This window comes from Kryptolebias marmoratus, linkage group LG16 (assembly GCF_001649575.2).
Source record: "Kryptolebias marmoratus isolate JLee-2015 linkage group LG16, ASM164957v2, whole genome shotgun sequence".
NCBI classification, from domain to species: Eukaryota; Metazoa; Chordata; class Actinopteri; order Cyprinodontiformes; family Rivulidae; genus Kryptolebias; species Kryptolebias marmoratus.
The window spans coordinates 22691931-22706106 of NC_051445.1; the positions used below are offsets into that span (position 1 = coordinate 22691931).

General features: G+C 37.2%; 1 protein-coding gene across 1 annotated transcript in view; it reads right to left on the reverse strand.

Annotated features, from left to right (window-relative positions):
- The window catches only part of rspo2 (R-spondin 2), a 63835-nt gene that overhangs the window by 32668 nt on the left and 16991 nt on the right, over positions 1 to 14176 (reverse strand). Inside the window, exon 2 of the mRNA XM_017413114.3 lies at positions 4072 to 4260. Coding sequence (XP_017268603.1) covers positions 4072 to 4260 — 189 coding nt within the window. The remainder of the gene's footprint in view (positions 1 to 4071; positions 4261 to 14176) is intronic.

The window sequence follows — 14176 nt, forward strand, 5'->3', positions numbered from 1 at the left end:
GTGATTACATCAAAGTGGGTTTTACTCTGAGATCTGAAGCTACGTGACAATACAAGCTGTTGTTCTTACGGCACTGTGTATGCTGTGCATGGTAAGGGGTACAGATTAACTTGCCACTTATCAGTTTCTGTTAAATTCAGAATTCAAACTGAGGAGAGCTACAGTGGTTAGGATCACAAATTTAAAGTAAGAAATTAACAGATCTTAATTATTTTTATTACCAAAAGAACAAGAAGTCTTTCTTTTCCAATTACTTCAGTGAATAAAGCAGGATAACATGCCTTCAGAGTCTTTGGGACCTAGCTTTTATTGTGGGGAGATTTGAAAAGTTCGCAGGCATGGATGAAGAGCAGTATGCAGAGAGCTCTGGTTTTGTTGGGAGTGTCAGGCTGATAGCAGTAAGACTAGTTTATAACTAAAAGACACGTTCTACTAAAAATACCCCTTCGCCCAAAATTATACAGTAATTTTACCCCTGTTGATGAAAAAAATGAGTCATTTTAGCATTGTTGGATGTTGGAAAGTCTCTCCAGTCTAAAAGAATCTAATAATTCAGATATGTTTTAACCAGTTTTGACAAACCAAAATTTACCAATTTTGTAATAAAGTGTCTGGAAAAGGTTATTTGTAAATGTTACTATTCCACAAATGTGTGCATAAAAAACAAATAATTTGGGAGTTTTTATTGACCACTGGCAGCTTCTTTAACACCATCCATTCATCCATGCATCCATTTTCTTTACCTGCCTTTGTTTAGTAAGGGTTTGTGAAATGAGTTGACGAGTTTTGTTTTGGTTTTTGCTTTGTCTTGTGTTTAGGGATGTTTTGGTATTTGTCTTCTGGGTTTTGGTTTTGTTCTTGTCTTTGTTTTTCATTACCCACTTGCCCTCAGTCTGCTCCTGCTTTTCTGTCACGCCCATCTCCACCTGTCTTCAATCCTCCTTACTCACCTGTGCCCACTTCTCCTGATTTCCCTCTGCTTTATAACCTGGTCTTCTTCTCCACCTTCCCGCTGGTTCATTGTTGATGTTGATTGTTGCTTGTTGTTGTTGCTATTTCGTTCCATGTTGCCTTGCTTTGTCTCGCCTCGCTTCACCCCTGTCTGCAGTTTGGATTTTTGTTATAGTTGTTTTGCTGCCACGCCAGCCCTTCGGTTTCTAGTTTTGTTAGTTAAATAAATCAGTTTTTATTTTGAAAGATGAGTCTGCGTATTGGGTTCGCCATGCTCACCTCCAGTCCTGACAGTTTGAGGGAGCTGGTGCCTATCTCCAGTAGTCATTGTATGAGAGGCGGGGTACACTCTGGACAGTTCACCAGTACATCACAGGGACACAGAGACAAACGAGACACAGAACCATTCATACTCTCACTCACACCTAGTGAAAATTTAGAGTTACCAATTAACTAAATATGCACGGAAAGAACATGTAAACTCTAGATACTAGATAGAAAGGTTGCACCCAGGTTATGAACCTGCAGCCTTCTTGCTGTCCAGCGACAGCTTTAATCACTGCTAGTTTAAGTGTTCAGAGAGGTCATAACAGCTTGAGAATGTGCAATGTGAAATGATGTGCACAAGAAAAACTGTGAGATGGTAAAGTCTAACCCACAAGTCTCTATTCCTTCTCCTTTCCTGGGGATTCATTTTTAAAGGTAACTTCAAAGTCAAAAACTTCCAGTCACCTTTTAAGTGATGTTCTGTCAAATAACTACTCCATACTCTATGTCCTATGGCTGTCATAGCTGATAAGGTACTAAGCATTGGTAACTATTACATGAAGCATCACTTCAAAGTTGACTGGACTATCCCTTTAATCAACATACGATGTTTTATGAGATTGTAAGGGATGTGATGAGTCCATGTTTCAGCTTATAGTGGAGTTCTATGTGACTAAGATGGACTAAAGGCTGGCATCAGTGACTAAAAAACAAGTTTTGTGAAGGTATGTATAATGTATTTGTGCTGGAAGAAAAGGCTTACTGTACATGGATGAAGGAACACTAATGGAGCTATGTCTGTTGGAAGTTTGAAGTTACTTATTTAGCTCCAATTGACAAAGGAGTTCTATACTTGAATGAGATCTGTATTATTTTCAAGATGTTGTAACTGGCCCAGTGGACAACTCCCTCTTGTATAAAACAACTCATATCATCAGTTCCTGACTGATCTGAAAACTGTAAAGAAGTGAAAAGGTGACGTAACCCACCCAATGGGAAACTCTCCTAACTTTTTTAAGTGTATTGCTGGCATCAAGTTCTAGATTTGTTGTGTTTCCAATAAAAAGTGAGAAGACACTGAGAATCATTTCTATTGTACTGTATGTGTCTGAAAAATAAAGACTCAAATAAATTAAGAAATACCTGGCTGACGTTTTTCAGTGAACGTCCAAGCATTCTGCTTATGACTGATCTGGTTAATATTAAAGATACTCTGACATCACACTGCCGGATATTTTTTATGTGCTCGTCACAGTCATAATAAATTTAAGCTAGAAGATGTATTCGAGTCTGGGTTGGCAGTGATCGGGTGAGCAGAATGCTGTTCTTTTCTCTTTCCTCAGTCATTCCATGTTCAAATAATTCAGCCTTAAGGTTCAGACATCCTCCACTGGGGATTCATTTTAGAGCGTCTGTCAGGAGTTTGGCTCTGAAAAGTAAAAAGCTTCAAGTTTCTTTCTGTTTTCATATGAAACACTCAGCCAACACCTCTGGCTCTGTGTAAAGGCTTTCGCCGTCTCTCAGAGCACATTTAATGTCAACACAAGGTTATGAGATCAGGGTGCTACACGAGGAGGAAGAGAAAGATCCATATCATTAATTGAATTGGACTATTATTCTTTAATAAAAATTACTGATTTTGACTTGTAATTATTTGTTTATTTTTGATTAATAGTAAACCAGAATTCCAGAGTGTGTACAACCAAATGTGTGGTCTCTCTTAAGTCAAGTCAAAGTCAAAGATTAAACAAAACTACAATTTTTAAAATGTGTCACAAAGCTTGATCATTGACAGATTCTGTAGAATGTTTTCATCTCTGAAAAAGTAAATTAATGTCCTAGCATGCATTGATAGAAAAGAATATGCCCAATGCTTTTATTGCCAAAGTTTAAAACTAAAATCATCTAATGTTGAAAAAGTGGTTTGAGAGATATTTTGCTAACAGACAGACTTGACTTTAATAGTTTACAGCAAAGTTTGATAGAAAGATCTTCAGAGTTGCTGTTGTTCCCAATCACTTCCACTTTGTTATAATACCACTAGCAGTTGTCTGTGGAATGTTTAGTAGGAGAGAAATTTCACAACCGGACTTATTGCACAGGTGGCATCCTATCATGGTAACATGATATAATTCACTGAGCCCCTGAGAGCGACATATTCTTTCACAAAACAGTCTGCATGCCTAGGTGCTTGATTTTATACACCTGTGGCCATGGAAGTGATTGGAACACCTGAATTCAACGATTTAGATGGGTGAGCAAATACTTTTGGCAATATGGTGTATTATTACACCAACTTTTATTTCAGTATCTGTAAAACTGACTGACATTTATTTTACCAAAGTACTCTATCGGTGAAAAGAGACCTGCAATCTATATTTGATTTTCTTTTTCTGAATTCTTAGTGAAAGAACAAGTCAGTTTGTATATAGTTTTTTTTTGTTATTTTTGTAACTGAAAAAAAAAAAATTACTTCAAGTCCCAAGATGTCAAAGGGCTGACTGGTTCCACTTGCACTTGGATTTCATGCCTTTGGACATCCTCATGACCATAGGATGTTTTGTAATGCAGGTGTAAAAGAAATATTGAGAAGAAATCCAAAACAGCACCCATGGGAGGTGCTGCAAAGACAATGCTTTGCTACGAACATCAACCTGTGTGAACAGACGAGCCGTTCAAATTGTGAGGTATGTGTGTCTGCTCTGGACAACGGATAATAAATCATGCGCTGTGGGAAAATAGGAAGCTAAAGCTGTGTGTATGTGTGGCTGGAGTGGTGGGGCAGAAAGTGAGAGGGAAAAAAAATGTTGAGTATGAAGAAGGTTGGGTGGGTTTACAAGAATAGGATCTTACTGGAGCACATGTTGATTTCTGGGCTCCGCATGCCGTAGTATCCGGCTGGACAGTCGTGAAGACATTCCCCGTACTGCCTCATCCTTTCCCTCCGCAGAAACAAGAAGAGTTTGGGTTGGCAGTTTACACAACCATTGTCCCTGGAGCACACTGAGCAACCTTTACAGACAGGGTACGCTCCATAGCTTGCTGCAAGACAAAGGGGAAAAAAGGTGAATTAGGAGATGAGATGAAATAGACATTAAATAACAGTGATTCAGTAAAAATGGTTGATGGTCACACCAACTTTCAGCAACATCTTTAGGCTTTGTTGTCAGTAAGCATCCAATGAAATAGTAGCAAAATGTGAATGCAGCATTATTTTAATGTGAGTTTAGTGCAGCACTGTTCAGTTGGTTAACATCGTTGCCTCGCTGTAAGAAAATTGCAGGTTCTTCTGCAGGCTGGAGCCTCTCTGTGTAGAGTTTGCTTGTTCTCCATGTGTATGCGTTTGCTTTCTCCGAGTACTTTTCCAGTCCAAAAAAACTGCACGATAGGTTAACTGGCTTTTTAAATTGTCACTGGGTGTGACTAAAAGTGTGAATGGTTGTCTGTCTTGTTCATTTCTGCGTGGCCCTGGGATGGACTGGAAATCAGTCCAAGAGTACCCCTACCTCTCGCTGGGAATAGGCACCAATTCACCGCGACCCAAAACAAGAAGATGTGGCTAAAGAAAATAGAATTATGGACTTCATTACTGCTAAAGATACAGATGCATCAACCATGATGATTAACTGTATAGTAAAAAGTTGTAAAATTTGAAATAGAGGAGAGATGGAGATGCAGAACTATAGACAGCCACACTACTCCCAGATATTTGTTTGTCTTCTTTTTGAAAAAAAAACATAAAAGAATATCTGTGTCAAGAAAAGAAGCAGAAATTTCAACTAAAACAGCTGAAATACCAATGCTATGCCACTGGGAGGCCATAGCGTTAAGATTAATAGCTCATTAAAACACAGAGGAAGAACATTCTGAATATGGCTAGTGGATTTCCAAAAACCATTGCAGCTCTTTTTTTTAACATCATTCAGAATTTTGCTCAATAATTAAATTTTTCAACACACAATAAAGTTTTATTGTGACAAGACCAGGATAAAAATAGCGAGACTCGTTATGAGTTGTTTATGTGGTTACTAGTTCACACGCAAATGTGTGCATACACGTTATAGCTTAAAGCATAATACTTTTGCCAAAATCTTAATTTTGCAAGTGCAAAAACTTAGCTTACTTAGGACTTCACTTTGGTAAGCCTACATATGTGATTTTTGAATTTGACATAGAATGGGTGTAAACAACTTTCTCCTTTTTTGGTTGTTTTGTTTTATATTGTTAATGTAATTGTTTTTAAGTGAATGCAATCAAAGTAAGCTAATTCATTCATAATAATATTTTTTTCCTGCTAAAATTGTCATTTTCATATGGATGAGAGGTGCCAATGAAGAGAAAAAAATAGATATGCAAAATATGTTAGTTTATGTAGGGCTTTTGATTAGTGTATTGTTACTCATTTCTTGTTGACACTGAAATCACCTCATAAGTCAGGGCTGCTGCAAGGTCAGAGAGAACTTGAGGTAAATTTTAGCTGTGGGAGGGCTGACCAGTAGAAAACAACCCAAGTATAAGAGCTAAACCATAATAGATCCATCAGTAAAATAATCTCTAACTCAGAATAAATCCGCCCAGCTCAACAATTTGTCATCCGTGCAAACTCCAGTCCCCCTCTCAACATGCAAATGATGATTGGTTATGGATGTGAATATTGCAATAATTCTGGTCAGAGCTGGCCTACTAGATGATTGTATTGAGACAGCCGATGAAAGCTCTCAAAACCGCTGCGGCTCTGGCCACGGCTTGATTTGCCTGAGGAAGACAAAGGAGCCAGTAAAAGATAGTCCATTCCACAATAAGAGACTTGCAATGTAAACTCTTTAGCATCCCATTTGCAGGAAAATGTCTTTGGGCAAATCCAAACAAGAGATACTTTTAGCCAAGTTTAAAATATCCCAAGCACAAACTGGGGAACAGTGGTGCTCGTACAGAGCGACCTACCACAACGCCTAATAAAAAAGTGTGCAGCAAGCTGGACGAAGCCTGAGAGGCAGAGCAAGGCATGCCTGCATTACTGGCTATGGATCAGCGTATTGGGTTTCTCTGGACAGATTCATCCAGACTAAAAGGAAACACTCATGGGTCCTGTGCAAGCATCAGTTTATAATCAGGTGAAAATTTGTCAGTAGATGTCAGTAGCTTTTCCAGACTCATCTTTTTTTTTCATTTCTTTTGTTTAAGTGCTAAGAGAAGGTCTTCAGAGAGGTATGCTGGCTCAGCCAAACACCATTCATTCTACTGAAGCCACAATGGATGGGAGTGAGATTAAGTGCTAATCACAATGTGTCTTTGATGGTCTTTAGGGATGAGGTTTAGAGCGACACACCATCAATCACAGTTCCACTGGGATACACACTTGAACTCTATCTATCACACAAAGTGGTGATGGTTCATCTCCAGTCGGCGCTCACTCAGGACGATGTAAAAAAAACGGAACAAAAACCCAGAATTATAACTCACTTCGACTTCTCCAATCCTCAATGGAAATTTGTGTCTCATGTTCATCTGTCAGTCCAGTGTCTAAGATAATGTTATTTTTAATTTTAAGTTATTCCAGTACAGGTTGTCTCTCAGTTCCACTCAGCATATTTGAAGTCAGCTGGTTCTAATAAGTGAGCACAGCTGCTGCTTTAACCATTCTGCAGCTGCATTCAAGATTCCCTTCAGGTAACACCACAACTAAAACATTATACAAAAGTCTCATATTTCGTTTTGTCAATCTTTCCATTCTGAAAAGTTAAACTGCGCCATAAGACCAAACCTTGATACTTACACTACCTCAATACTTAAGCATATAGTTCTGCCTAGATATGTTTACAATGAACTGACAATCCCATTACTCTGGTCATATTTACCGTTGTTGTCCTCGCCAAATTCCAATGCAACACTGACAGAGAGGCTAAGCCAAACTGGCAAAAGCATAGAACTATCAGGGTGAAAAATCTATTTCTTCAACCCATTTTAAAAAATATTCCTGTCACTACTAACTGAGGTACTACCCTAATAAGAATGACAGAAAATACAATATGCGCATGTGGTAATAAGATCACCGGCCAGTCAATCACTGAAAAGGTTCTTCCTAACTTTGGTTCAAAGATACTGCTAAATCTTTGTTGACAAAAATGAGTTTTGCTGGTTGCTAATCTTGCAGCGCTCACTGATTGCGGATAACGTAACCACACACCGTCTGAACTATGCACATCCCACATCCTGGAATTACAGTACGACTAGGGGGAAAAAGAGGAGAAAAAAAAAATGGCTGTACACAGTGGAGAGAAACTCTTCGTGCTGATCTTAGGAGATTAGCTTTTGTGTGTGTCTGTGGAAAGGTTTGGAGGTTCAGGCCACAGGTATGTCAGGAAAGAAGCCACAATTCATGGTGTCTGGAGCGGTGCTGTCCAATTCTCAGCCCACACCACCAGCATTATGTCTAGCGCACTTTACATCAATCTGTCAACTGCCAGCAGGTTTCAGCCATTCTGAAAGAAAACAATCATTTGTATGGATCTGATTTTTTTTATTAGTGGAAGAAGAAAAAAAAACAACAAAGAAACATTTTTGTGTTGCTCCTGCATAACCTAATTTTGGGAAAACGTGATGCTGTATGTTTAGTGTGCTGTGGAATGCATTTAGATTTGTGGTCTTTGTTTTGTATATTGTGTCAACACAAAACCCAATGCATATGAATTCAAACCATATTTTGACACATGCCCAGCAGCCTTCTATGGTGGGTTTTTTTTCTTCCTTGCAAATCATGTAATGCCTTTTGGCAGCTACTTTAAAAAGATGCACTGAAAGTGGTCACTGTGAGATTATGGGTACCAGCTTTAACAAACATATTTTTCAAGACAGTAGATTAGTGCGAACCAGCAGAAGTGGTCCTCCTTAGTGGTACACTAATATAGTTTACAGTTTCAACCACAATGTGCATATTACATAATTCAAAACAAATCCACGGATCCCACTTCTTAAAGATCTCTTTAAGTTTCAAGTATTATATTTACAAAAGCCAGAATGCAAACATCTTGAGGAAGCATACTCATTAACTGTTGAATACAAAGCTTTAATGAGCGCAACAGATTTTTTTTTATGTTTGCCAGACAGAGGGGCTGGTACAGAGCTTCTGCCAATGTAGAGTAACCACATAGAGAAACACTTTCACCTCCTCTTCCTCATCCATCAGTATTGCTTTGACTGTGCTGATTTCAAATGCAGTAAAAAAAATGTTTTCTTCATTTTTCATTTAAACAAACATTTGTATAACGCATTAAAAAATTATGTGGTATTTTGGAATTCAGATATATGACAAGTCATAGGCCTAAAAGGTAGGCACCCTGATGTTTCCTATTTGAAATGAAGATAGGGAGAACTGGACTGTTTTTAAAAATTAATTATTACTTATTAATGGCATGGGTTTTAGATCTGGACATGTTTTGTGTCAGAGGAGAACTCATGTGCCAATATAAAGCTATTGCATTTGGATGGGTTGGAGATGTCCATGACAAAATCAAGAAGGGTTTGAAACACCCGCAGCAATTCTGTGACTATTTAGACAGAAACCATGTCATACAGATTTTTTGAACATGTTCAAAAGTCAAGCAACAAGACAAGATCGAGCCTCAGCAACTGAGATATTACTTTCCCCAATAATAGAACTAAACATGAAAAACAACAACTCATATTTAATTATTTATTTATTTAATCTAAATGTGTATTGTGTGTTAACTATGATGTTTTACTGATGGCTATCTAATGCCAAAACCTGCTGTATAGCTGCCAGTTTTAGTTCATTACAAATCAAATAAAGCCATCAACTTAATATACTCTTATTAAACATAGTTCATCAATTGACTTAAAGAAATACTGACAAATGTTATAAAGATGAAATTCAAAGTCAGTAATATTTTGTTCTTTTTTTAGACTTTTACATGGAAACAATATGAAGAGTGAACAAGACTTTGTACTGATAATATGCACTGGAGGCGAAGGGTTGTTCGTTTATTCAGGTGCAGCAGTCAGTACACGAGGAACGACGGCACGTTTGGATTATGGCAGCTTTCATTTGGCAGCAGTATGCTTGATGGAAGATTTGCTTTGAAAACAGCTCAAAAGCAATTACAGCTACAGTAAGATCAAGCGAAAACCAAATTTTGTCTCAGGTATGGGGTTTTTTATGACTCTAAAGAAAGCGTGACAGACTGCACTTCAGGCTGCCAGAACCCTCCACAAACAGATGGGGTTCCATGCACGTCACAGCCTGCTAACTTCCTCTGTTCCACTCACCTACAGTTGCCCACAATCTCCTTCACAATGATTCATTCCAACTTTCTGCAACCCAAAACCCTAACAAGGTAAATTGCACGTAATTTTGAGTTTCTTTTAGAGATCTGAACTTAACATTAAGAGCAAGAAGATACTCACTGATGTGGGTCTTTGGTAGGCCAGCCACTGAAAAAGGGACTTCAAAAATCTTTCTTATGAAAACCATTATTAGGGTTTTAAATTTTATGACTGTGAAGCTAAAAAATATGGAAAATCCAAAATTGAGCTCTATTTGCTTTCACATAAAAGTTATGATTCACAGTCTTACAGCATCCACTACTCATATTTCATTTTTATGCATATACAGGGGCACTGGTTTCATGTCTATTTAGAAGATGTTGCATTTTTCATCAACTTTTTAAAAGATCTTCCACCATAACTTTTATTAGGTATCTTTGCTTTTGTTTACCCAAAAGAAAACAGAAGATTTAATATTCACTGAGGTAATGCATATCGCCTGATGCCTTTTATGCCAGTATTTTAAACTAAGATCATCCTATGTTGAGAAATAATGAAATTATAACTGTTTTTGTCAAACTTTGAAAATAACTTCACGTGCAATCTCCCACAATTCAGCAAGATCTCAGGCAATGTGTAAGTGCTCAGAGTATGTGTTAAAGATGACTCTCAGCTTCTTCCAAATCAAATTTTAGCTCAATATCTATAAACATTGACTGAGTTAAAGTTATGTGTGGCAGCTGTCTTGAATCAGGTCGACGTCAAAAGATAATTAGTTGTAGAAGTACATCCAATTATAATTTTCTAAAACTTTTATTAAAGTCTGTCTAGTGGTTCATGAGATGTTTTGCTAACAGACAAACAGTTGGAACTCCAAATGTTATTTCAGCCATTCATATATCCAATAATAATAAATAAAATACAATAAAAAGCTAATTTATTTGTGACAGAAAAAAAATGCATGAAAAGCCATTCAAGAGTAGTCAATACCATTGGGCAGGTAGAACAGGGACCTAATGGAGAATTGTTTTGATAAGTTATCACTTGACATAGTAGTTTAGTGTTCAAAAAAATATATACAATGTGAAAGTCAAAATGCACTACTGGTTCATTTGCAAAGAAAATGGAAAACATGGGAGACTTGTGTCAATATAAAACTATCAAGTGGATTTTGTTCTTAGGTTTACACAGTGAATGCATCTCTGTTCTGTTCTGTTCTGTTGCTGTTGCTGTTACCACTTCTTGTTGCTTGACGGCGCTGCTGTGACAGCGTAGGACAGAAGAGATGGTGTTAAAGAAAAAAAAAAAAACAGAGTAAGATACAGAAGATAGGGGACAACATCATGTTTTGTAATGGCTTCTGGTGTAATAAAACAGTTATCGTCAGAAAGTTTGTGAGTTTTAACCCTTGACTCCTATTTCCAGATTTCAAATGGAGTAAAAAGAAGACTGAAGTCTACATTAACCTATATTAAAACACAGCTGTTCCTATTCTCGCAGTTTTCTACTCTCTCCAAGGAGTTCTGGTATGTAAATCTAATAATACAGACTATGAATGCAACTATCCAGCAACAACATAGCCCATTGTTAGAAAAAAAAGCTGTTACAGTATAGCAAACAGGACAACATTTAGAATCCTCATGTGACAACAAAAAAAGGTATTTTTCTCCCTTTACGGCATGTTTATTATCCATGCCGCTTGTTAAACAGGCAGCAACGAAGAACCTCAAGTTTTAGAGCAGCAACAGGTCAAGATGAGTTGTGCTCTCACGTGGAAAGCATCACACTGACCAACAGAATTATATGCTTTCCTCGTGGCACTGAGACAAATATTGTTTATTGTCTACCTCACTTGCTCCCCTTAAATGATGGTGTAAGCTTACTGCTGTTCCACTTAGAAAGGAGGAAAAAAAAAGGAAAGAGCTTGGGAAAGAGAAAGGGCAGATGCAGGACAGAGCAGTGCTGCGGCAGAGCAGCCACTTTCTGGATCTCTTCAAACCACCGAACAATCCGAGCTCACTCAGTGTAGCTGTGACAGTGTCAGCACTCTCAGCCAGAGTTCACCAGCGGTTCTAACCTCTCAACATTGTTCATGCTTGTTAAAAAATGGTACATGGAAAATGACATCAGAGTGCCTTCTTTTTAGGCCTATGACTTGTCATAGATCTGGAAGGCTCAATTAGCCTAAAAACTGCAGAGAAAAAGCAGAAGACGGAAAAGAAAGAGGTACAATAAACGTTTGCACTAAAGGCACATTTCTGTTCCAATTTAGCAGAAAATATGTTGAACTGGCCTCTGACTCTTTTCCAGATGGAAAATGGGATCTATGTTTTTTTTTTTTCTTTCAGTTGACTTTAACACATCTTATAAGCACATGCTCATAATTTAGAACATCCCTAATGAGTCTGCTGCATGAGACTGGGCAAACACATTTAAACTGTATTTATCTATACTTCCAACCAGAACCCTTCCCTTAAGGATGGTTTGAAGTTTTAAGTCCTGACCCCTACACAAGAATAAACAAAACCATTTCCCTTTTTTAAAAATCAAAAATATAAATAATATTTATTCATTATTTATGTATATATTTTTTATTTTAAACATTTTTTGAACAAGTTTTGTTTCTTGATTCAAATAGTTCTTCCATAGCTGCTAAGCTAATTGACTACTAGAGTTAACTATTTTTACACTAAAGAAGGGTTTTAATCATTTGGTTTTCTTTCTTTCTTTCTGTCTGTCTTAAAGGTAAAAGTGTAAGTTATTTCAGTTTTAGTTCTTGCCTAGTTGAACTTTATAAACTCTCAGTCTGTTGAATGTTTACCTTCAGAATGATAGTAGATGTGGTGTCAATGTTTAATAACCTGAACTTTTTTGAAGAGATCAGTTCTTTAGTTTATTTTATCATAAAAGGATAACACATGACTAAAAGCTTGACTTTCAACAAATGGGTTTTACCATGTTAGCAACATTGCCCAAGTATTTGCCAGAACCAGTTAACATAGTAACCATGAGCTAAAACAATAGTTCCAACAAATAAGGCTGTTGCAGCAAGATTTCTGAGATTAATCAAGGTAAGTGCATTCTGTTGTAAGATAAATAACATTTTACTTCCCTACAATGACAAATCATGTTTACAACATAATGTTTTGATTGGTTGGATCAACGTTGCATATAATTTTGTCCTATTCATCCATCCATCCATTTTCTTTACCAGCTTTTCTGTTCAAGGTTGCAGAGAGCTGGTGCCTGTCTCCAGCAGTCATTGAGCTAGAGACGGTGGTACCCACTGGATAGGTTGAAAGTGAACATTGGTAAATGTAGCTTTGACAGCATACTGTTTATCTGGGAAAGCTCTCTGTATTTCACCCATCTGTCTAGCTGTATCCGACATAAATCTATCTCTATATGAAGAGCCCATCTTAATTTTTTGTTTTAATGTCCTATTGGTGGATTATTACTTAATTTATATGTCTTAAAAAAAACTGCACATCTTTCCTCGATGTGATGAAACAAGTCTTGTTTAGAAAAGTGAACTAAAAGCTTGACCGACGTTGCCTAATCAGAGTGCAATACCTTCTTCCACACTCATGGACTCTTATTAAACCTTTTATTCTTTGACAGAAAGGAACAGCTATGGAAAGCTCCAAGAAATTAGGAAAAAGCACAGACCTTGATGTGGTGGTAAAGTAGCAGCACTGCCTATTTATTCTGGGTTGAGTTCCCATAAAGTTTTTATACTTCAGCTGAGATGTGAATACAATAGAATATTTCCACTTAGTGAGTGCTTACACAGTTTAAACAATATATTCTAAGAATACAAACCTATAATTTGAATTAACTTTTTGTTCCAATGAAGGAACAAAAACAATTAATTTAATACATTTACAGCATGGCTTTCAAGTGGTTTAAAATGTGTGATTTGCAGCACATTCACACCATATAATGCATAAAACATCCCAGACTGTATATTTATATTATCTAAAGAAAAACTCATCTTTTATCCATATGGATTTGGCATGCCTAAAAACAAAATATATATTTTTCTCTTTATTGATTTATTCTTGGTCTTGATATTTTCTTTTGGCACAAGGGTTGGTCAAGGCAGGTGCAAAAGGACTTTAAGTGTGGAAACACCGCAGGAGTTTATCTGTGATTCACGAGAATGGACTTTATAGCACTCAACAAGCACCAGAAGACAAGCATGTGGTTCGGGTTTGTTGCCAGCTCTTCTTCAGATTCATCTTTATTTATTTATTTATTCTTTCAAATAAAAAGCTGAACATTCCTATGAAATTTCTCAGTGTTTCTGACGAGTTCTTAGCGACTCACACCCCGCTGAAAATATTGCTCTAAACAATCTAAAACGTGTGACGACAAAGAAAATTGACAGGGTTAAATTTGTATTATGGCAACCAAGTATTTGGATTTTGTAGATTAATTTTAATGAAACAACACTGGAACATAGATATTTGCGGGGGGTGGGGGGGTTAAACTGCAAGAATTGTTATGGCATTCCATAGCTTTTTTATTCCTGAGAGTCCAGAGGTGATGCACACCACATTTGGAAATGATTAATTCAAGAGTCCTAAACTTGTTTGCGAGGTTCGGTAGGTTTTTGGACCTTCTAAACGCTGTCTGAGAATGGATTCCATTCCTCTAAAAACAGTCAAACATC